The following is a 25755-nucleotide window of genomic DNA, read 5'->3' as shown; positions in this document are numbered from 1 at the left end:
ATCAAAGACGGATATTACTCAGAGGCACTTTTGAGAATATATGAAAGGCAAAATTACATTTCCTTCACAAATCATGGCTAGTTTGCAAAAGTGGCTTGTCACAGCTGCATTATTATAGAAAAAACAGCCGATTATCACGGAGATGTCAGCAGTCAGAGTTGAATGTTACTGCAACATCTGTTTAGTCTGATGGAAAGCACTGTGAAGGAAATGTCTTTCCCTTCTTTCCTAGAGTACACACACAGCAACTTTATGAATGCAGCCACGTGACTTGGGGAGGAGCAGTTGGCTAAACTACACAATTTCCAGTGTTTTTCTCCTCACAGAATATAATATAATACATTATTATATCAGTGGGGAGAAAGGGGTTGTTTTTAATTGTATTACCACCACAGCTCTCATTAGCAGGTTTCTCAGCAGGAAATGGGAAGAATTTTCCAAGCCTGCAATAATTACATCATGCTTGTGGTATTTGCATGTGTGTGTGAGTGTTCCGTATGTTGTATGTGCACATGTGTGTGTGAGAGAGGAAAGAGAGGAAGTGTAATTAGATTTGAGAGAAAATAAAATCAAATAAAAAGTGGGAATGCATCTGTCTGAATCACTGGAGGGAGTCTCTTGCATCCTGAACACATCACCTTTCCTGACTTTGTTTGCATGAACACATGCATGTGTTTGTTGTTAACAGGACACACTACTGATGATGATGATGATGATGATGATGGTGGTGGTGGAGGTGGCCCACGATGAGGACATTAGATAATGACTCTTGAAAACAAAGGAACCTGGTGGGAATGTGATTATTATGCCAAACTTTCTCTTTCACTTTAACTTGCACATGCATGAACACATGCACGTACGCACACACACACACATCTCCCAGCTCCTAACCTAAACCTGATTCTAACCTTAACTCTAACCAATAAACAGGCCTTTTTTGTCTCATGGTTTATAGGTCACAATGGTCCTCATAAAGATATACATACAAGTACACACATGCATGAACACACACACACACACAACCTCATCAACAACCACTTAATCCTTAAGACTAACTGTAACCAAACCACCACAATTTAGTGTAATCCTAATTTTAAGAGCTTCAAAAATAGGGTTCTGACACATTAGACTCATGCTTTGGTCCCATTAGGACTACTGGTCCTGAATATATCTGTTTATTTAATCTAGAAAGGGTCCTATACAGACAACAAACACAAGTATAAACAAACACACACATCAGGTGAGGTCAGCACTAAAGCACAGCTTGTGGCCGTCAGCAGAAAGGAAGAGCTAAGGCACTACACTGAGAAAGTAGCGGCTGGGCCTTTCTCATCGTCCACCTTATCTCCTGATCTGTGCTCTACTTGCAGAGGTGCGCTGCTGCAGTCGGGGTTGTCCTGTTATGAGGAGGGAAAAAAAAAAAAACCCCATCACAGTCACTGAGATAACATCTGAGACGTCTCCTACAACGCTCGCCCTCTGTCTCTTTATGATAAACCACATAAGAGACTTATCGAACTTAAAACAAGGTACGGGGGCCTATCAGGCAGACAATATGGTAATGGTTATCTGAGTCACTACAGCAGGGCTTTCCTGAGCCTTTGTGAGCTTTTGCAAGCCCGTTCATTGTCTATTTCTATAAGCCGTCGTTTTTAAAATAGCACTGAGCAGAGGCATTTCTTTTTTCACTTGTTCACCACAATGCTGCACTCGTTGGACTGCAGTCATTTGAGCTGTGATTGTTATGCTAAATACATTGACCCGTGCCCAGTGCCGACTGCCACAGGCCTGGTTTGTTTGACATGACAGCCTCTGTTAGCCAGATATAGTAGGAACAGATCATTACTGTCACAGCTAATACTGTTAATGTTGCTTAGTGAGACAGTAATCGCAGGTTCTCCACTCCTCTCATTCTCTTTCTCCCTCTATTCACACTCTTTGTTGGTGTCTTTCAGTCTTGAGGCTATTTTGCTCAAAGTGAATGGAAATGTTTTGGAAATGACAGTCAATTATTATCTTAATAGGTGCAGATCCTTTGTATGTGAACACATGCCATCACAGCACAGCAGCAAAAGGCCCACACAAAAGTCTGGAAGACAGCAGATATTCCCTTCACCTCCTCATCTAACCCTTCATATTTTTAAACTAAACCATGCATGCTTATATCAGGTATTGAGCCTGACCTTGATCGTCATTTACATTGGCAATGTCCTCTTCCAGATTTTTAAAGCACAATAGGAAGCTTCTGCCAGTTCAATTTTACACAAAGTGTGCTTTGTTTGTGTAAAATGATTTTCCATGCTGCAGTTATACCTTCGACAAGGGGGTTATTTGACACCAGCAGTGTAGGTTGTGATTTCACCGAAGTGGGATTTCAAAGCAGCCGTGTGTGAGTCTGCACCTGCGAGTGTCTGGTAGGTGCAAACAGAGGCCAAGCATGTCACATGAGACAGAGCAGAACCACAGGCAGGAAGTTAAGCAAAAGGAATGAAGTGAAGTAGTGACTGATGTCCTTGCTAGCACTTCATCAGCGTCTACTTCACTCCGGCGTCCCCCACCTCAAAGTCTGTTGCTCTCACATAGTATGTTAGGCTCAACAACTCGAGTCTGGTAGCTCTGCAGAAAAAGCATGAAATCTGTGCACAATATTGTTCTATAATTGAGTAGCGCACATGCAAGCTGCTGCCTCATCTAAATGCTTTTCATGTGTATGGATTTCAGATTTAATGTTGCATGGTCTAAAAGTGTGCAGGAAAACTACATGTTATTGCATACGGAATGAACACAGCCCAATGAATCTGTAATTCACTTTAGACGATGGAGATGGCAGCGCGCCAACTGTAATCATGCCGTGATGGAGTTCTGTGACTTGATGCATGGGACTGTATAGTGAGAGAAGAGTGACTCCTAATTCGCCGTAATTTTCCCTTCCACGCAGACATGAAACATACCTCTCGGCACAAAAACGCCCATAAACTGAGCAGAGTGTTTTTTCCCAGGAGATTAGAGCATAGAGTCCCTTGTGTGTATTTCCCTCTCTATGTGTGTGTGTGTGTGTTTATGTTTGCAGTCCTGTACAATATTCCCTGGGGGATGGAGACAGGTTGCCATGGCAGCAGCTTGAATGTTGTGTGAATTGCAGTGAAGAGAGAGAGGAGAGTGTGCATTTTCATGTAGGGGCCAGACAAGGACAGTGTGCTCTCGTCATTTTTGTAGTTTATCATCTCGCCTCTGAATCACTGGGAAAAAAGACCGCTTTTAAATGACCTCCGACAATGTGAATATCCCCAGTGTGAGCAAAATGCAGCCATGTCAGACACAATAGCTGCCATGCATGTTGTAGTCAGAGATGCTGTTTGAAATTAATTACTTTCATCCACATTCATGTTTCCTTATGAGCCACCTGGAGCGCTTGGATGGTGAAATTACACTGATTGGATCACGCCGTGTTCCTACATTGTAGATTAATAGATGCAGTTGCTTACAGCAATGTATTCGTGTTATATGCAATAGAACATGTAACACAGGGTGGATGTAATGAAAGGGAGCGTGTCGTCATCTGGGTTGTTATAGTGCAGGGATTTTCATGTTATATCTTAAAACATGCAGTGCCTCTGCATGTGTCCACGCATGCCGCTGTTATTCTGTCGTAACCATGTAATGAAAAGCAGTCCATGGAGAACAAAATTAGAGGAGATCTCTCAGATTCCTCTGTGCATGGTACAAGTCCATTACACAGACAGATTTTACAACATCTGCTACTCTCACTATCCTACCAGCTCCATGTTGTGCGGCTCAGTTTTTAATAACGACTACCATTAAAGGAGTTAAGTAGTTGGAGTCTGCTCGACTGGCATTTTGTACGACACTCAGTTGTCTATAGTTGTTTTACCCTGAAAGCAGAAATTCTGCATATATGGTAATAATAATAATAATGATAATAGCCTGTTACATTTTCTTAAATTCACATATTTTTTAATTCTGCAATTTACCTGAGCTGTCGGTCTTTGCATCGTGTGAGCAAACCTGCGTAAGGATACAGAGAAAAATCAAACCACAATAATCACCTTTGTTGCTCCAATGGTGATAATAAATGATAAATGGTCTGTATTGCTCTGTGCAAATTTTCCATTTACACTCATTCACACCTATTCACACACATTCATGCATCGCCTCTATATACAGTTCTTTTTCCATCACTCATCTGTCATACTCATTCTCACTCTGCTGACTCAGCGACCAGAAGTAATTTGGGATTAAGTGTCTTGCCCAGGAACACATCAGCATATAGAATGGTGGGATCAAACCCTGAACTTTCTTCAATGAAGGACGACCTGCTCTCCCGCTGAGCACAGCTACCCCCCCGACGAAAAACAATAAAGGTGTTCACTGCAGATTGGTTTCCTATTCAGAACAGAATAAATCACCGGAGCTCAATTTGTAACCAATTTAATATTTACAGTGTGATCTGTCGATATATTCGTTTCTGCAGGGGGAAAACGCCTGCGATTCTCAGTGAAGCTCCCCGCTTGTATTGGCTCCTAGTGACTGATTCATCAGCAGCAGATGCATTACAACGCTGGTGTCTTCACCTGCCATCTCCAAAGTGTCAAGTGTTCAGGAATTTTAATTAATCTGCCTGTACCCTGGGGCAGCTCCATGCAGGTGCGCTGGAGCCAAGAAATATTTTCAGCACAGGAAAGACAATATCTGCTGTCAGACTGAACAGAAAGAAAACACAAATGAAGACACAGCTGATATTGTATTTGCTGCTATTTCCTTCCATTTCCCTGGCAGTTTTAACGTGTCAAGTTCGATACCTTGATGTGCCTGTCGCCTGGAAATGTCCTCGTGTCACTGTTACAGTTTGTAATTTGTCTTGATCGCTCACTTTATTGTCACTTAAACGAATAAGCTGTCACATAAATGAGGGACAGGACAAGATGGGGGAAATGCATGTTTGCCTTGCCAGGGTTCGCAGGGCTTAAGCCGCTGTAGCCCAGTGATTTCTCCTCGCGGATCTAATGTATGACTATTATTAACCTCCCCACTTATGAGCGGGTGAGTCACCCTGTCCAGTGACAGAGCTGCCACAAGTCCTCACTCAGCTGTCGGACTCCATGAAAGAGAGATCCAAACCAGTGACGCCAATCCTGTCCCCACCCCCTCAAGCAGAGATCCTTCCTCTCCTTGCAGAAGAGGTCTCATCTGCGTGACCTGCCACTCACGACCTCTCATACTTCCTGTTTGCCTCAGAGAAGAAAGCAGGAAATATCCTCCTCCCCCCCCACCCAAAAAAAATAGTAATTCCTCCTCAGGCAATACATTCTGAATTCATCAGTACATGATGGCATTTTCATTTTATCTAATGTAACAGCACATAAACTCTTGGTCAGAAGCCAGCAGGTTGGATTGAGGTCAGCGGAAGTGCCACTGCTCTATCGACCCCCTTGGTTTCGCTCGAAAGCTGACAGGACAGTTTTCCGAGCAATGTGTTCATTAATTTTCACTCTCACATGCACTGCCCTGTTTAAAGCAGACATGCTGTGTACGATGGTGAAGTTATTAACTGAGCAGAAAAAGAATCAAAGTGTTCCTGTTCCAATGTATCTTAGAGTACGGAGCATTTCTAGGCTCTGCCCGTTTCTTCCTGACCCACTTTAAGTTTACCTCATTTGTCCTTACTCTGCACATGTACATGAAGTTTTATTTCTATATTTAATAGAGGTTGTCTCTACACATGTACTGAACAACCAAAGTGAGTAAGAGTGAGGATACTGCATCCATTATGATAAAAAAGAGGCACTTTTGATCCTTTTAAGAAAAAGAAAGAGAATAATAGTGCAGGTCCCTTGGAAGCTCTCTCTTTGTACATGTCATTGTCATGGGTAAAAAAAAAACCTGTGATGAGCTGCTGTATCGAGCAGATGATTTGGAGAGAATGGGAGGAAGTGTGTGCATCATCATATAATCAGAGAGACTTTATCCACCCTACTGCCTGCTTTCTTCCTCCCTTCCTCCCTTCCTCCCTTCCTCCCTTCCTCCCTGCCCTCAAATCTGTGGCTCTGTCCCTCATTCCCTTGGTTAAAACAGGCCTCAGGTCCCAAAGCACCATGAAGGGCAGAATGTGGCACATGTACCCATCCCCAAAATAACTTGTTTTTTTTCTCTCACTTAAAATTGAAGGGTATTGCAGCTGTTACCCCATACCAACACACTCACTATGGGTCATAAAATAAAGAGTGCCCTGGGAGTTTTATAGTTCTCAAAAGTAAATACAAAAATAAGAGCATGGGAGCAGGGTCTGCAGTCAAAACAAAGCCTCGGATGTAAGCACTTTCATTATGACTGACAGTGCATGAAATGTTTGCCTTGTTGAGCATCTTTGGTTTGATTTGGTGCCCTTTACTCCCACATATTTCTGAGCAGTTTTGTATTAAACATGTTGTTCCTCTGAGCAACTCTCCAGCTGGCGTCTCACCACCTGACGGAAAGTATTTCCTGTGCTTTCCAGAGACGAAAATGTGGCGTGGAACAACAACTTTCAGTCACTTTCATCCGTCGTTCCTCTTCTTTCTCCTCCGCTCTCTCCACCACTCGTCACATTTAGCTGCTTGTTTTTCCATCCTCTGTCCGCCTGCTTCCCTTCTCTCCCTCACAACATCCCCTCTCACACTCACTGGGTGAGCTCATTCCTCTTGTGCCGCTGCATCTATCGTCTTGCGTATGATCGAATTTCTCAGTGGAAGTTACCCGCAGGATGTGGATGTGACAGCACTGATGATTCTTGCTGGTGTCAACAGTAGCGGGCTAGATCTGTTGCTATGTGACAGTGGGATATTTTCTGAATGTATAATGAATGTATGGTAAATAACTCCCCTATGAGTCAGTTTCATGATACGTTACACAAAAAAATTGCATTTGATTGCAAGCACGATGGAAAGCGCTTACGTCTGGTGGCTCTGAGCCCTTAGGCCTTCCTGTAATGTCAACAATACATGCGGAAACTGACCTAAGATCATTGTCTACAGGACAACACAGCCTATTAGGAGGTTAGTGCATGAGTAACATCACCGCGGGGATTCGTAGAGGCTCAGCCGTCATTACTGACCTCTCCAGTCTTCCATTGGACACGTCTTGTTTCAGTGGTATACACAACCGTAAGCTCTCGCTGGAAGGCACTGCTGGGACAGCGTGCTGTTACTCCTCGGCATATAGGCGTGTCTGGAGAGCTGATGAACCTCAATGGATTTTCTCGAGTGCAGCTCTTCACTGCGAATGAATCACACAGTGTGTCAGAGAATGGGGGCAAAAGAAATCTTTGGGGGATTATTGTTCTGATTCATGCACAGCTGTGGTTTAAGCTTAACAGAATCCTCCATTGGGAGTTGTGTGTGCAAATGCAGAAATGGTACGACAGAGGAAAAGCACTAAGGCAGCCTATGAATATAGTGTATGTAGTTATGCAGGTGGAAAATAACCTGCAACTTTTCTGTACTTCAGTAGCATGTGGACATACTGTTCTCAGTTGAATGGGCGCAGCAAGAGAGAAGCTATTGTGTAGTAAAGAATGCTCAAGCATTATAAGAAAGAATAAAGTGGGCGGCTCACGGAGATGATATCACAGGGCCGAGAAACATACATACACATTAGCTTGAGAACTAGAATATAAAATCTTGTGGGTGCAGCCACATTCTGCAACTGCGAACCACCGTTTCAGAGACGAGAGGCCTCTGTGTGAAAAATACATTTCCATGTTGTGGGGGCTTACTCAGGCAGGCAGCAAGAAATGGAGATTTTGAATAGTGCATGTGACTCTGTGCGAACGCGCGTGTGCACTACCGCTGCCTGCAAGCAGGGGAATAAAGGTTAAATCGAACACTTCTGTCAGTGTCTTGCATCCAGCTGCAAGCATTCCTCTCACCGCCCCGGATTCCTACATGGAATTGCACAATCCTGCTGTCGCACCCCCCAGTAATCTAAGAAGAACAATGAATAATGAACCTCTTCCGTCCTTCATTCTGTAATTTATTACGGGGGCACAATTCTGCATGAAAGGAATTTGTTATACAAAAGACATCTCAAAAAGCACACAGCCATGTGCAAGCTTGTAATGGATTCTGTGGTCCCTTTTTCCCCCTTTGGCACAATATCTTGAATATAATCCTGTATCACATCAAAGTTGAATCCTTTATTCTTTTTTTTTTAAATTTCATACATGCACATCAGCAATTTCTGCCTCAAGGACAGAGCTTTAATCACTGGTTAATGCTGCCGCGTTTAACATCTATGCTGTTTCCTGTCTGTTTCTTTGTCAATAACTGTCATGCTCTTATGTTGCATTTATATACTGCATATTTATGTCCTTAAAGGCATTGTGGTCAGATTTTTTTTCCATCATTATTAATCAATAATTCCATGAAAACCTTTCAGCATAATCAGAATGTTTACTTCCCATTGTCAGTCGCACTGAAATTCTACTAAACTAAATGTCTGAAAGTCAAATGAACACACCCAGATAATGTGGATTAGAGACTAATTGTTCCTATATGTATATGTTTAGTCGGACTCACGCTGGCCTGGGGGCGCTCTCTGTATGCTCCACAGTTCCCGCCCCTGGGCTTTGACATGGAATTAATAGAAGTTAACCACTACAGAAGACAACAGGGCAAAAATCCAGGCTGGTACTTTTTTTTTGGACTTACGAGGAGACTGTGTTTATGCTCTGAATGTTTAGAAATTCATGGATGGTAGGAAGACTCGACATGTTGCCAATTAGCTGCCAGCTAAACCAGAAACCACTAAATACTAACAATCAGAAAAAGGAGCATATCTTCAGCTTGTGTAGCGGAGGCGGATCCGCTTCATTCCATAAATCCATCCCCCACTTATGCTTGATTACTGGGATAAAGGACTGTCGTTCATTTGAACTGTGTAGTTGGGCTTATGGCTGTAGCTCTGCTCAACTGTGCATGGAACTGAATGTTCAAGTCTGGTGTCTCCTCTGAGCTCTGTTTACAGCTTCACAGCTAAATCTGTGGTGTGACCGGAGGATTTGACCAATCAGGAATCCAAGAGAGAAGTGACAGAATAAATGCAATAAAACATTTCAGCATCAGAGGAGAGTTTCAGAGATGAGAGATGGCCTTGGGTGATCTGTCACAACCAGAAACCAGAGTGTCTGTCCATGCTCATCTGATGAGAGTGGTGAACATTTTGGTGTATCACTAAAAGGAAAAATGTGCATGAGTGCAATGGAAATGGACTGAGCGACTAAAATGTCACTCCAGTTTCCGGACTTCACTGTACTGGAAAAAATGGCACAAACAGCTGACGCGAGTAGAGTTTAAAGGGTTCACTGTGGAACATTAAGATGGGTTCATTTGCGGAAATAGAATTAAAAAGTATGAGTGCTCTCAAATAAAAATAAAGGTGTTTAAGTAGTAGTAGTGCTCTTTATTAAGTCATACAGATGCAAACGTCATAAACAAAGTGAGTTTTGTACGGAAAAAGCCACAGAGAGAAGAAGCTTATATGCCTGCCCGTCATTATCCCCCTCTAAACCCCCTTTATACCCTTCTAATGTAGAAAGGAAAACAATACATACATCACGGGAAAAGATATTAAAATGCATACATGTACAGGTTACTCATATGCATGTGCACATGAACATATGTAGCCTACTATGGGCAAGGGCCCTGCTTCCTGGAAGCTGTCATCTTGCACTGCCATGTTTCTACAGCAGCACCGAAAGAACAAACCAGCCAGCATGTGTTTTGCATTTTGAAGCAGAGGCGTATTATGCAAACAAACACGATCAACATCCTTGTGCTTGGTGAAGGCAGGGATGAAGGTCGGAGTCCTATGTTTGCTACCATGATGTGTTACTAAAAATACCAATGCACATCTTCTTTAAGACAAATCTTGGCAAATTCAGTTCCATTATTTTTTTTTTTATCTAAACCGTTTCATAGTCTGACATAACGTCTGCACCCAGCGTTATTCGTTTATTTATGGCGCTGGTATTACACTGATGCAAAAATAATAAGCGGTGTGTGCATGCTTGGTGGGGTTTATCTGCATGATACTGTGTGTGTGTGTGTGTGTGTGTGAGAGAGAGAGGGAGAGGGATCCCCCAACCCCCCTCTCGCTCTACCTTGAATGGAATTTCAGGAGGAAACACGTTAGTATCACAGCACGTACAGTAGTCATGTTCTCACTCCCACCTCTCCCCACAGCAACCACCCTCCTCCCCGGCATCCAATTTACCAGCATGCGATGCATTTAGATTACTGGGGGTGTCGCCTCACTACATGCGTCTCACATGACTGCGCTGCATATTAGAACTCAGGTCGGAAGCCAATGGGGTTTCGGTGTGAAGGTGACGTCAGGGGGCGGATCGGTATGCTCGTGTATGTATGTGTGTGTGTGTCTGTGTTGCTCGCGTGCATGTGCAAGAAGCTTAGACAGCTATGTACTCCTGTACAGGCGTAACTCTGTGTGTATGTGTGTGAGTGAGTGAGTGAGCGAGCAGTCAGTCAGTGTGTGCAGCTCGGCCGGCCTCCCTCCCTCCCCCCGCACTCAGTGGACTAGATTCCCAGCCACGTAAGAAGCACAGCGGCACCACGGGAGAGAGGATGTCCTGCTGAATCCAGGGATTGGCCTGGGAAAGTCGGCCGGCCGTCCCTTCCTTTTCCTTCCTTCCAGCACCTTACAGCAGCAGACATAATCCACAGATACGACACTTTTTTTTTTCTTCTTCCACGCACCGGACCAGAGAAAGACCGAGGACGTCGACTCCCGCACACAAAGAGCTGCAGCAGTTTTTATTTTATTATTCTTCTTCTTCCGGATGGGCTTTTCTCCCCTCATGTATTAGATGACAATCACCGTGCACGGATAATATGATCCCGGGGAACAAGGCCGTGCACTGACCTGATACTAGTTAGCCAAGGAAGCTAACTAGTTAGCTCTGCACCTGCTAGCCATCATTTATTTGACAGTCAAATTTCGGCTTTAAATCCAGTCGTGTTTAATTAGAATGCAACACTTGCTGTGAACGTTTTTTGCTTGTATTTACTTTTAGTTCATTTCTTTCCGTGCCTGTAAGATATTTTCCTTTCGTATGAAGCCTTCAATGCCATTAACCGGCGGCGAGATAAGCTAACACACAAGCTGCGGGTTAACTTGGGTCTCATTCATTGTATTCGCTGACTTTTGTTGCCTTTGTTGCACTTTTGTTCTCGCTAACGTTGATGAGATTTACAGCAGGTCTGTGCAGAGGGTTTTTCGGATAAGTGGGGGCAGGAATTCTGTTTATTTCCTTTTTTTTTCTTGCATGGAAATCCAAGTGAGGTAAATTAACGATTGAACTGTTAATAATAATTTAAAAAAGAGCCATTTTGTTGTATGCAAACCAACGAGGCAGCTCTGCCCGGTGATAACCCGCAGTTTCCAGCAGCCGGCTGCATTTAAACCAATTTATTTGTTTGGTCCTTTTGTTCAAGACTCACTGAGGTGCTGGACTATTTGTGATATTGCACTTTAAATCAAAGTGGTGCCTGCATTAAGGAGCAGAGGAACGAGGAGGAGGAGGAGGAAGGTCCCCACTGATACTGTGGAGTTATCACACTTATTCCTCATGAACATACAGAGATCAAATCCAATTAACATTTCACGTCATGGGAGATCGCGACATAAATCGCACGATTTCGAAGACTTGTCTTGTTTAAGGACTACAGAATCGCACCAGAGCTTCAGTCCCAACCTCGGGTCCCCCAGCCCGCCGGAGACCCCGGACTCCTCGCACTGTATCTCCCGCATCGGGGACTACCTTCTGCTGGAGCCGCTGGAGGGAGACCACGTATTCAGAGCCGCCCACCTCCACAGCGGGGAAGAGCTCGTGTGTAAGGTTAGTATGCACTGAGCTACAGTCAAACGAGCGCTTATGCTCTCTAATATTATTCAGAACAAATTCAAAATGGGTTAATATCTTTTTGCATTTGCATTGCCACATCGGTTTCTATGTTAATATGGTGAACATAGTGCAAAGAGAAGGGCTGAGGTGTTGGCTGTTGCAGCTTAAATAATTGCTTGCATTGTAAATAGAGAGCTGGCAGAGCAGCCTAATGGAAAAAGTGAATGGGGCGAGCTGCGTGGTTTGGGTTGCATGATGTAACGTTGACAAAGGAGTGAGTAATCGCGCGCGCGCACACACACACACACACTCTGTGTTGCTCTTGCCTAACCATGACCAGTCTCTTTTACAGTGCAACCCTATAATCGTATGATTTCAGCCTTTCAGTTTTAATTTCGGTGCATAAGCAATAGTCATATGTTGCCTCCAGTGCCAGATATTATTAGCTGGGTTCTTTTTAAAGATGGTTGTTGTCAAGAGGAAAGCCCATAGGGTAAGGGAACTTTACAAGCTCATGCAGCTCCTGTGACATTGGCTCCAGCATTGACCTCCCTAACCTTAAGAAATAAACCACTATTCCCATAAGGCCGAGGGCAACCGCATGGCCTTTCCACACAATTTATAGCCCCCATTGACTTTGGAATATAACTGCTTAAACAGGCAGCGAGGTTGACCTTGTGCTACAGTACATTCCAGCTTTTAAAAAAGGCCTAAGTGGCTTGATGAATTGAGACAATAGTTACATGCACTCGTGGACACATGAGGCAAGACCGATCCAATAATCTTTACCTTTTGACTTGAGATAATGTTTCATCATGGCACTAGCAGATTAATGGCCTCTTGCACAGCCTGTGAGTAAACCACAGTTTGACCTCATCCGCTCTTGTCAGTTAATGAGTCAATCATGACATGTCAGTCAATCCCGAAATCCAGGATTGTTAGTTCCTGCCATGCTGGACGCCTCGGTCGCAACTTGGGATCTAAAACTGTGTGGTGCATCTGCATTGACTGCGAGCAGATGAGCCACCCCTCACCTGAAGTGGTTGTGCTTAAAGGCAGTTGGGGGTTACTATGGAAACAAAAGAGACAGTGCACCCCCAGGCTGCAGTACAATACTGTGCACCATACACAGTGTTTTCACTTTGTCTCTATGAAGCCTTAGTCTGTCCAAAGATTAAACACAAGTGTGGTGTCAGGATAGTGTGGTAGATGGCTCACATTTTGGTCACATTTTGTTTTATTAAAGAGCAATTTGAAACTGTCTCGGTCGGATTTAATTGTGTCTCTCCACAGTCGGAAAGGGGGAAAACTGTTTGGCAGATGTTCTCCCCCTAAGATCTTGACACCAAAACAACCTAATGAGATAATTGTGCTCATAAGTCACCCTAGATAGGAAAAATGTAGCCTGTTGGCTAGAATGCAAACTGTAAGCATAAATGTTTTGTTTTTTTAAAGGTTTTTGACATTGGCCAATACCAGGAGTCACTGGCAGCCTACTTTGCCCTGGGCCAGCACCAGCATATTAACCAAATCCTGGAGATCTTGCTTGGGGAGACACGGGCCTACGTATTTTTCGAGAGAAGCTATGGCGACATGCACTCTTTTGTCCGCACCTGCAAGAAGTTGCCAGAGGATGAAGCTGCCAGACTTTTCTATCAGATAGCCTCGGCTGTGGCACATTGCCACGACAACGGACTGGTTCTACGTGACCTCAAACTGAGGAAGTTTGTCTTCAAGAATGAGGACAGGTGAGTAGTGCAAGAAATGGTCTTTAATATGTACTTTTTTTTTCTACCCTGTGCTTCATTATGTGATATGGTATGTGATATAGCAATGGTCAGTCTTGGGTCTCGGTTTACATGGAGGTTAGAGTAAACTGAGACAACATAAGAGGACTGACATGTGTGCCTCCCCTAGATGTTATGCAGAGTACAGGAAACATAAGCCTTTTGTGTCTCCCTCAGTTATTTTCATGCAACTAAATCACATAGAAGCTAAATGCAGTGAAGAAATTGCACCTAATCCAACCTGGGACTTCTGTTGAATCATGGACATCCACATAGAAATGACCAAGACTAGATTTTCCGAGACAGATGTTTGCAAAGCTCATATTTTGCCACTGCTGCACTTGTGGAGTGATCAGCATGAGGAATCTGTGGAAACCATGCAGACAGTGCAACTTTACTGACCCCTGGTGGCATAAATTGAGAACTACACCCTTAATATCAGGCATCTGTTGCCACAGCAACCTGAGACAGAGCTTTTTGTAAATCAATGAATAAATTGTATTTAGATTTTAGTGGATTATGATTCATATGTAAACTTTTTTTTAATCACTCTTAGTCATGTCATTGATGATCATAAGCCTGTGATATAAGTGCTAAAGTTTTTTTGAAGTTAACTGAAGTCCTGCCAACTATTATCTAACACCTCATGGCAGAGATACAGGCTGCACGTTATTGTCCTCTATCTAAAAGTGTGACATCATGCCTTGGCGCAAACTGTGGAAAAAGGGAAGTGGAGCTGCCTCACATACTCACTCCGGGTCCAATGACCTTGAATGCCACACTAGACTGCTCATGAGCTGCGATGCCAAGTCCCCTGTCCCTCCCATTAAATGATTGATGTTGGGTGAATTTTAAGAGTGATGGTGCAGGACAGTATTGGGTCACATTTACTATATGGCCTGTCAAGAATCCTGCGACAACTTTACAGTCCCCTTTTTGGCACGAGAGCATAGAGATGACAAGGCGAAGCTGCTTTAGAGACTGTGAGACCGTTCTGGCTTGAACCCAAGTGTGTAACAAAAGGATATAGCGTGTGCATGGGGGAAGGACAGGAATGAGACCAGGCATAAAATGATACCTGAGTAGGCTTTCACATTATGTGTTAGCTTCCTGGCCTTATTTTGGCAGCCTTTGACCTCACAGCACCCTTTTGAAGAGTATTGGTCAAAGGTTGGCCTTGAGGTGAGGCACTTAAAGGGTCTTGTTGATCTCTGCCTTCTACAACAAGCTCATTACACATTTCAGCTTCACGATTAGCTCATATTACATTCTGTGTATCCTAAAAAGACTAGATGCAACAATTGGTATAAGCTCAGTCTGTTTAACAACATGTGCAGGTTTGTCCTCAAGCTGTAGTTTAGGAATTATTCTGCTGTATTTAAATTAGAAAGATTAAATAAACTTTTCCCTATGTATTAATTGATGAGATTATTTAAGGCGGGACAATATTATTTTCTAGTCTAATCTAGTGCTTCTTTGGTTTAATTTTTGCAAGTGGCACCTCATAAATGGTGATACTACCACACACTCTGGCTCTTTTGTTTGATGCATTGCGTATCATGGACCTCACACGCAGATGGCAGCATTTGCATAGCCCCACAAGTTACTCTTACCATGCACGTGGAAAATGTTTTTTCCCGAGCCATACTTAAGTGACAATACTTCTGAACAACCAGCCATTATTATCAGCCCTCAAGGGTATCATAGCTGCTATTGTGGCATTTAGAGAAAAGTGCAAGTAGATGCTATTTTGAGGGGGGGGGGAGAGCAGGGAGAGGAATCTCCCTGAGTGTAGCAGTTCAGTGCAGGAAACTTAAGATGAGCACTCACCCATAATTGTGTTTCTTTTGAATTGTGGAGGTCTTCTGGTACGCCTTTTTGTAGGTGGATGCATTTTTGCTGGGCTTTTATCTGTGAGAGCAAGTGAAAGGAAAAGTCAAGCTTAAGCCCAGAGCATTATGTGCTCTACTTCCCCCTGATATCCTCAAGTGATGGTTCTAAAACTCTTAATGTCCGCCAGACTGTCTTTTGTAGTGTTGTCTAAACATTTGCACTATGGTTTGAATCATCCTTTCATAAGTTCCATATTTTCATACGATCATTATGTTGAAAGTATTCTTCCTTTCTCTGTTGTGTTTCTAGAAGCCTCGTGAAGCTGGAGAGCCTTGAGGACTCATATATCCTGGACGGTCATGATGACTCTCTGTCAGACAAGCATGGCTGCCCGGCCTATGTAAGTCCTGAGATCCTCAATGCCAATGGCAGCTATTCCGGTAAAGCAGCTGATGTCTGGAGTCTGGGCGTCATGCTTTATACCATCCTCGTTGGGCGCTACCCGTTTCACGACGTCGAGCCTGGCTCTCTGTTCAGCAAAATCCGCAGGGGTCACTTCAACATCCCTGAAACGCTCACACCCAAGGCCAAGTGCCTGATCCGCTCCATCCTGCGCCGGGAACCCGCCGAGCGCCTCACCTCTCGGGAGATACTGGATCACCCCTGGTTTGCCTCCTCTGGGGCACTGGGGGTCACTCCAGTGCACGGCAGAGGAGAAAGGGATCAGGAGCAGATGGTGCCTGAGGTGAACATGGAAGAGGAGCTGGAGCAGTTCTTTAGCTGAGCAAACACCAAGCACAAACGGATGACTCTGCCACGGTCCACTCGCCACGCTCACAGCAGAGCCAAAAACAGTAGTTTAGAGATTGTATGGTGAACATTTGTCACTCATAATAAAGGTGTTTCCATCCTGTTTCCTTTTCCACCATTTCATGGAAAACCTTGAGCCTGGCATGACAAATGGCATCTATACATCACCTGGCAATGCACCCTCTCGAACAAGGATGCCGCCGCCCGACATGCAAGTTGCAAATAATGTAGCAAATGTTCTTTTTGGATCTGTTTTGTTTAATGTGGTGCTCATAAAGTAGACACTTTCACCATTTTTTGACACTACGGAAAGCATGAAGGGACATAGAACACAAGAAACCAAGGAGAGCAATTCTGAATGAACTGAAACAACCTTTCTTAGTTTGTTTTGTTCGTCGTCATAGCTCGAGGTGAAACCAGTTTTAACCACAGACCCAGTCACAATCCCGGGTTCTGTCGGTAACCTAAAGTAAGGTCGTCATAGCTGACCTGGGATCACTGGTTTAAAAGTGGAGCACCTTTTGGGCTTTTTCTTGTCATCATGTTTGACCTTGATTTTTGCCTCGTTACACTTTTTTTTTTTTTCCGAATTACAGAAAATTCCGACAGTCACCAAACTGCTTGACCGCCTTGTTTTCTGTAATTAGTTTCTCTGCCTCCTCGTACTCCGAAGCCTTTACCACACCATCCATCCCCACATTATCCTTTCTTTTTGTCTTTGTGTTCTTAAGCTATTCCAGTCTCTTGTTACTGCTGCTTTAATGTCACTCCCTTAACCTCAATCTTAAAACCGTATTCTTGGTAAGCCTCCAAACATGGCGTCATGCACTTGGTGTGTTAGGTGAACGGACAAATCCACCTCTTTAAAAAAAACAAAAAAAAAAAACAATTAGCTTCCTCTTATTTAAATTCATTCTTCAGTTGTAGAAATGAGGACGTAACATTTATTTAAATTGTAACAGTTATATATAAATATAAAAAAAAATATATAAATAGAAATATATATATATTTAAAACTACATTGCAGGGTTTTTTCTTTATTCAGAGATTCCTTTTTCATGTATGATGTAGGCAATATCTTGACACAGGACAGGCACAAAGAGGAGATGTCTGTCTGAAGTTTTAGAGTACATAATGTCTTCTGTGCCAGTATTCCTGTGGCCCGACAGCCCATGCCACCGGATCTCCCCCTTTTTTTCTTTTTTCTTTTTTCTTTTTAAAGACTTGATACAAGCTTTTCAGTGATAGTATTGCTATGACGTGCTCACTCCAGGACCTCATGTTAGTTTTGTGCTGCCTGCGTAGGTTCTGTGAAAAGGTCATGCTCGGAATGGGTACCAGTGGACATGTTATGTCGTATCTCAATGTTACTTGAATTAGTGTTTTTATCTAGTCATCGGCATGTGCCCCGAGAATGCTATAGCCTGCCAGGGGGAGAAGGGGGAGGGTGGGGGTGCTTGTTTTTTTTTTGTTTGTTTTTTTTGTTTGTTTTTTTTAAGAAAAGTAAAATGAAATATAAAAAATCTCAATTTGCTACTTCTCTCTGTTTCTTTTCAAGAATAATAATAATGATAATAAAAAAAAAAACAACCATTGCTTTTATTGTTTTGTAGACTGAGCTGCCTTTTTATTTAAGTTGTTTCTGATTTGGTGCTAATGTTTAGTCCTTTTTGTTTCATGGAGGGGCGGCGTGGTGCATGGTGGGATATCTGCCTCAGATGTTCTGATTGTATTGTAACAGATTCTGGTGTTTTGTCCAAATTTCTTCAGTAAATAAATTGTGAACTGCTATTTGAATTTGTCTTTTCTCGTCGGCGCAAAACAGAAGCTTCTGAACAAAAGTTATTGGAGTAAAAGCCTGAGCTGTGCCTTTGCTCTAATATACATAATAAAGCTTTTAAAATATGATCATACAAATTTGTAATATCTTCAGAATGGTCAGCTCAGAAAGCACACTTTATTTACTTATCACAAAGACCCTTTTCAGACCCACAGCTCAGTGATTCATCTCTAATGTACGTGTTACATACATTATGAAATAATACTGTTTTTTGCTCTTAGCTGGTGCGCTCTAACAATAGCAGCTCATCATGGGGCTGCAGAAGAGATGTTTTAAGAGAGGACTGTAATAAGAGCGCCTATAATGACTCGAAGAGGATTCGAAATGAGTGAGGATGGAGAGGCTTCAGAAACTTGGGGAAAAAAGAATCCTTTTAGTTCAATAAATGTCCTTGTGGCACTGAAAAGGTCTTTTCAGTTTAGACTGACAGCGCGGGGACATTGCTGAATCTCTCTGTTCCGCTGCCCTCGTCCTATCTTTGTGTCCCTCAGACCACAAAATTCACATCTGAGTCCACAGCGCAGTGTCAGGATTTGTGTTAACATCTGTGCATGTGTGTGTGTGTGTGTGTGTATTTTAGAGCTGTCAGACAGTTCTGCCCAAATGCTCATTGCCTCTGCTCTATAAAGGACAAGTGATAATCCTTTGGCAGACATCGACCGTACAAAGTCATAGGTCGCTGCTAAATAACAAACACCTGTTGACTGTTTTCACATCTAACAAATGAACCGTTTCTCCATAATCCAAAAATCTACTGGGTCACTGTGGTTCTTGTTAACTGCTGTGTGAGTGCAGCACATCCAGAGCTTACTCTCGTGCAAACAAAAGGATGTGAAGGGTGTGATGGTCTGAGGGATCAGTGCAGGAAATGCTGCTCTGGTGAACGTTAGACTGACATCTAGTGGCTACAGTGATGTAAATCCCTGAGGTAAATGTACCATTAAAAGTAATAACCCTGCATTTAAACTTGCATTAAGTGTGTGTACAGAACATTATTTGCAAAAGTAATTATTACTTAATTTATATAATTATCTCCTTCTAGCCACATTTGCTGTGAGGTGATCGCTTACATCACTGGATATTTTTGCACGGTGCAGTGAATGCAAGTGGCATTTTCTCATAAATGCCGGATAAGCTGTAATAGTGGCATCATTATTAAATAATTAAACATATCCATTTACATCAGTCATAGCTAATACAAACTCTAATATAACGTGTTCTCTTTCTGAATTACATTTGCTGTTTTAGTGTTTAAATTCATTAATAACATAAATAAACAGTTGGACTTGAACGACAACATGATTATTGATAACAGATGTGATAATGTGCTGTTTGCTGGCCTAAGACTATTATAAGATTATAATATATAGTATATATATAAACAATTGTGTCTACAAAAATAGCCACATCCCTCAAACCCTCATCTCTCCATTAATGACTAACAAAGTCCCAAGTCTATGTTTTGAACCGTATGTTGAGGATATGAGATCTGAATAAAAAACAAGATGAAGCACTAATTTACCAACGCTCCCTCTGCGAGCTGAATCGCTCTCTCAGATTGTGTACGTAAAGAATCATAGTTATAAAACTCATTACCGGCTTCAAAGAAATGAATTTACCGGCTGGTGCAGGTCAAGACCTGAACTGCAGACAGCCACATTCCCTTCCACCGCGGTTGCTTGTGTTGTGTGTTGACAGAAATGATTCATCACATGTTTACAGTCTCCATTTAATACAGTGCACTTCCACAATCTGTCAAGTTGACAGTGAAAGCTGTCGTCGTTCACAGACCATTTCAAAGACTCGGGGAAAACGCACAAAAAAACATGTCGGACTGTGGAATAATTAATGTATGTTTACAGCTCACAGTAACGCCAGGACACTGCTTTAGCAATTAAGTCCAGTGAGGAAAATCATTTCTTCACTCTCTGGCACTTCTCATGCGTTTATCTAATGTATTTCTGTCAAAAAGACAAATTGACAAACCAATACAAAGTGAGGTACACACACATTTATATACACAGATATACTGTATATATTCATATGGGTGTAACAGCAAATTATGTTGGAGCTGGTGGGTTTAAAACATGTGTGGTAACCTGCAGTTCTGCTAAATCCTGCTGTCGCAGCATACCTAATCTTCTTTGCAATCCAACCTCTATGGAGCTTAATATCAGTGTGAGAGACCAGATTAAGAGAGGCGGTACTGGGGGCTGTTTCTGTGATGAATGGGAGATAATAACAAAACTTTATCTCGAAAGTCATGGCCAGGATAGACCAAAGAGTCCCAAAGCTGACACAGGATGTGAAAGGAAAGCAAATGTTTGCTCAGTTTTAATGTCATGTGTTGATATGAAAAGGCCTATTCAGCTTCGAGGCTGAGTCATTATCATTAAAAGGTGAACAAACAAACTTACAGTGGGAGCAGTTTTAGGATGAGCCGTCTCCGTGTCCCTGGATGCTCTCATATGTGCACGTTTCCTTGACTACATCCAATTTGGTAATTCAATCAGTAGTGTCTATATGTTAACCTTGAAGCGAGGTAGAATAGAAAAACGTGGCTCACCATAAATTAAGTCATTTTATGCAATGGAGCGGAGAATAGATGTCTTGTTTTATAACACTTACTCCTCAGTTACTCCTCAACTCCTTAGCAGGAATTAGTATTCTGCGTTTCACTTAATTCAGTCTGAGGTCCGTTTCAATTTTATGCAACTCGGGGGAACAACAGAACTGCAACTTTTTTCCATGTTCCTCCAGGCTGCTTCAATTAAGGTTAATGGCATGGTTGTGTAACGATCCTGCCACAACAAGGCCCTTTTCAAACACGGCTGTTATTGTATCTGAGCTCTGGCAGAATACAGGACTCTCCCAGTAGAGCTGGTGGGTTGTAAAGGTGCTTCAGCGAGCTGGTCCCCCAGGCACGGCAAGGTGCACACGGGTACCCTTGGGTGTTTTGGCAGCCGGGTTTTGTGGCAGCGCACCAAAGACAACACACAGACGACAGATGGCCTGTGTTGTCTTCCACCGAGCCATGAGGCTTCTGCTGGCTCTGGGTAACAAAACCAACTGAGCAACAGAAATGCAGAGCCCTGTCAGGTGGAGCATGTGCGTCATATGTGTCCTAGTTTCCTTGCACTGTACATGGTCAACAAGCTAAACTGCATATGTGATATAATGTTGACAACCTTTTTTTTTTATTTTTATTTGGAAGTATAGCACTTGTTCATCTTTCATTGCCAGAATAGTGCACATACCCCCCTGTTTTGTAGTGTTGGGAAAAGAGTGTAAAGGCTTTCAACACTAGATGGCACTCAGCAACACCACATAGTGAGTGGGGGAGCTGGTTATATCACACATGAACAGCTTTCATCACAGATTGCTCATAATATTCAGCGATGCTTGATTTGTTCTGTACTTGCTGGTAAAAGAGAGGGTTCATTCAAAAAGACACACGGATAAATATGCATGAATAAATATATGGAATGGGGATTAAAATGAGATTTTCACCATTATCTGTCAATGAAATTACAATTGAAATTGAGCAAAAAATCTTTTTCCTCCATGATCTGTTCCCTTTAAAGTCTCAAAAGTCTGTGTCAAATTTTAAATATTAAGCTTAGAAAAGTGCATAATTTGTCAATATTTGTTGTGAGTTTAACAGCTAAGCCCTCTGGGCTGTGCAACTATCAGATTAGACTGGCAACCACTTTTGCTCAGAATCTTGCTGAATAATGACTAATGAGCAGAGTCAAAGCAAACAAGAAATACAGGAAATCTAATATGTTAAATACATAAACTTTGGTAGTTTTTTTATTTTTAATATCGTTCAAGGCCTTTAACACTCAAACATTAAACAGCAAAAGAACACAGACTGATCACTTTGTCCTTTAAATGTTTATGTCGTGGGGACCACAATAGTGTGAATCTACTAATTGACTCTTAACAAGACATTTAGTGTCCTTTTACACCAAATGAAGCATGAAAACCCCTCTGCTTTTAGAAATTGCTCAGCCCACTGGATAACAGTGTATTACACTCTGGGGAATGGGCGAGAAAGTCATGAGTGTGTCAGACCTCGCATACAGCTGCAGGAAATCTGCATCATACCAATTAAGTGTTCGGAATATTTTAATGGAAGTTGCTTGTAAGTGACACACAACCATGCAATGTTTGTTTTTGCCACGCGTCGCCCAAATTATCTGGTCAGTAAACAGCATAATCAGACCCTCAAGATGACAGTAAATTGGAGAATGGTCATGCGTGCCTGTCTTTGCTTTTCACACTCTTTTGTCAATACCCAATTATCGCCTCTGTTGCTTTCTCCACAGATAGCGCGTGACTTAAAATAGCTTTTTGGCGCATTGTTTTCTAATAGCAACAATTCAGAGTGACTTGACACATCGATCAGCCATTAATGGTCTTAAACGGTGGATAGGCGAGGGGAGGCAGGAGCGTGAGACAGATCACAGAACATTGTCTTCTGTGCTCACTGTTGGTTATTTCTTAGCCTAATTTGTTTTTGATTTTCCCCACAAGTGGCTGAACAAGAATAAAAATGGCTACAGTGAGCTCTTTCACAGGCCTTTAAATCTGCACATTACACATGTAGGAGCGGCTACCGTATATATTGACTGCATACATCAGATAAAGTATTAATTTCTAAGTCCCTTAACACTAAATCTCATATAATAATTACTGGAAATTCAGTTCTCCGAGGACCCCAGGCATGTATGAGACTGTAAGCTCTGCAGGAACTAATGTTGTGATAATTACCTCTATCTTTGTCAGGGGTATTGTGTTTGTCTCACTGCTCATTATATTAGTTACTAAGACGTATGCGACCTCATCTACCCGCTTCGGAAGGCTCCATGTGTGAATATATATAAAACCTGAGCTATATAATAAAACACACAAATGATCAGCATGTAGCAGCTGAATATCTGCAGCGGAGATGATTAGCAGATTTGTGCAGCGTGGTAAACGTTACTTTATGCTTCTGTTATTGCTCTAAATAATGTTTTTCACAGACGTGCTATTTCTGTCTGTGTAACCTTTAGTGGAGCACCCTACCCTGCCAAGTATCAACTGAGAATCATAAGGCATGTTCAGTCCTGGTGGGCTGACTCGTGGACCCCAAAAGCTTTAAATCATCTGGCTCAATGAATCAGAGTCTTGACTGAGCCAAATTGCCTGACTGTGCCCTGTGGGAGAGATAATTGGGTGAAACAGGTTGTTTTTCTTTTGCCTTACGGAGGTACAAGAGGAGCAGGGGAAAGAAAACAACACGGACTTCTCATTTTAGATAAAACCTCTGAAGCGTGCAGTGTCTAGATTTTTTTTTGTTCAGGCTGAGTTTGGCTTTTTCAATAAGATAGTCGAGAGACTGTAACATCCCGCATGGCTGGGGGCTATTTTAGCACATTCATCTAGAAAAACACAAACCAGCTTCAAACAGTGCAAACCCATTTTGCTTTAACAGTGAACTGTGTGATACGGAAGGGTCTAATCCAAGCGTGCTCTAAGAACATGTAACCTTATTATTGTTATTATTCTTATTGTTTACTTTTTGTGTGCCTCTTTGCTGCTGCAGGACAGGAGCGTGCGTTGGAAGAGACAAACCCCCTTATGAAAGTGACGCCCAACACAACCTCAACCAACCTCAGGTCATTTTTTATATACTGCACATTTCTTCTCAGAATACCATGTTATGCTTTTATGGTTCTTTTGCACCTAATGTAAATTTTGTAGCCGTCTGTTGATTCACAGACAAACACAGTATAATCTCTTAATGGATCTAAGCAGATTCATTAGGAGATTAATTAAAGGACTCATTAGATCTCGTCCCTAATATATCTCATATCTATCTAGATCTAATAATATAACTCGATTTGTAGTCTAGAATAATATATTTTGGTGTTACAGAGGAAGAGAATTATTACTGACATTATAAATGTTAGCGGCAACCGACTCTATGCCCAACCCTGGCCCCAAACCATAACATTACACAAGTGAACAAACACGTTTTGGTGAGCTCTACTGTAAACTCACAGTGATATCGCCTATAATCACCACTAATTTGGAAATGGAACATTTGCTTACAGGTTTTAGAGCTTTTGCCACTAAAGATAACTGCCTGCTAACAGCAGACTGACAGCACTTACGTGACACTTCACTCGTCTGAATGTCATCTTAAAGTGCTTCACACGACATGTCACACAAACACTCGCACATTCGACATCCTCTGACTGCTTTGTTAGGTGCACAGGACACACAGTAAAGTGGCATATAAGTGGCAGCAGATCTTGTTTGCAATTTTTTTTTTTTTTTCCACAGAGATGATTGTGTGGCACGCTCAGAGTCACTTGAATCACATTTCTCTCCCAGTCTGATACTTGGTTTGAACCTCAGCAGGTCTACATGCCTTCATGCACCGAATTACAGCAATGTGATCGGCTAACTAGAGTTTTGAATGAACAGGCAGTTGAACAGGTGTACCTAATAAAATGGACTGGGGGTGTATGTCCATCTGTTTCTGTATCACACATAATTCACACATTGTTAGCACAGCCATTGGGAGTATTTTGGGGACCCGGGGGTAGACAACCTGCTCAAAAACAGTGTGAACGGAAACAGTTACCTTGTGATTAGTAAACAAAAGCAACTAGCACTGTAAGCAATATACACAATTAATACAGTAGATAAAATAAATAGTGACTGTAGCAGCTGGGATGCTGTTTCACTTCTCCCATTTGGCCAGGTTAAATGGGTTTGCCTTCAAAATTGCAATATCTGTCTTTCACGTAAACATTAAATGCACAATGTGTGTTCAGTGTCAGTAACTGCTGAGCCCTCTTCACGCCAATTATCCGGCTTGGTAAGAATAAAGAGTTTTGCCCTTTGACTCCAGTAATCATTCTGCTGTGTTTTTTAAATTCATGCTCTGCAGTGAACAGTAGCGCACCCACACACAGGCGCACATGGACAGTCAGACACCTCCGATGCCAGACAATGCTGCAGAGTCATGATGTAATTAGACTTGTTAATTGGAAATGAGCCTTTCGCCACCTGCGGCAGTGAGAGTGTGAGTTTGTGGTCATCGCCACAGAAATGGGCCTGTTAATTGTTTTGCTTTCCAGGCATCCATGGTGCGGCAAGAATGTTACAGTACAATCTCAAGTTACACCTCAGACTGCTAAACCTGCTTGCATAAAGGGACATTGTGGTCAGTTTGCGAGGTTTATTTTCATTAAATTCACACTCATCTACGTTATATATATATATAAAAAAAAACTCATTATCACATTGAAACCCCACGACAAGCAGGGAGATAAGGAACATCTGGTTAGACAGGAGAATTATTTTACATCAAAAAACAAAGACGACGCAAAGAACGCTTTGATAGTTTCAGAAGGTGAGTGGCAGAAATGTCATTATGATTTAATGCAGCCCCCTCCTCCCACCCCTACGGCTTTTCTTTAACAACATCGGCATTTCTGACAACTTTCCTGCTCCATTCTCTGCACAGGAGAAGAATCCCCCTGAATATAAATAATGCCTGACTCAGA

At 42.4% G+C, this 25755-nt stretch overlaps 1 protein-coding gene across 1 annotated transcript; it reads left to right on the top strand.

Annotated features, from left to right (window-relative positions):
- Nucleotides 1–8417: 8417 nt before the first annotated feature.
- On the top strand, nt 8418–18138 carry trib2 (tribbles pseudokinase 2). Its single transcript, XM_044049191.1, has 3 exons — nt 8418–11911; nt 13373–13665; nt 15847–18138. The coding sequence occupies exons 1-3, from the start codon at nt 11642–11644 to the stop codon at nt 16319–16321; spliced, it is 1038 nt and encodes a 345-aa protein (XP_043905126.1). The 5' UTR covers nt 8418–11641; the 3' UTR covers nt 16322–18138.
- Nucleotides 18139–25755: the final 7617 nt, after the last annotated feature.

Source organism: Solea senegalensis, linkage group LG17 (assembly GCF_019176455.1).
Source record: "Solea senegalensis isolate Sse05_10M linkage group LG17, IFAPA_SoseM_1, whole genome shotgun sequence".
NCBI classification, from domain to species: domain Eukaryota; kingdom Metazoa; phylum Chordata; class Actinopteri; order Pleuronectiformes; family Soleidae; genus Solea; species Solea senegalensis.
This window is presented reverse-complemented; position numbering and strand designations above follow the sequence as displayed.

Bases quoted from the DNA above. Each gene is read 5' to 3' on its own strand.
- trib2 (XM_044049191.1), top strand. From the start codon at position 11,642: ATGAACATACAGAGATCAAATCCAATTAACATTTCACGTCATGGGAGA. The intron at 11,912-13,372 runs GTTAGTATGCAC...GTTTTTTTAAAG, and splicing joins GGGAAGAGCTCGTGTGTAAG to GTTTTTGACATTGGCCAATA. The intron at 13,666-15,846 runs GTGAGTAGTGCA...TTGTGTTTCTAG, and splicing joins GTCTTCAAGAATGAGGACAG to AAGCCTCGTGAAGCTGGAGA.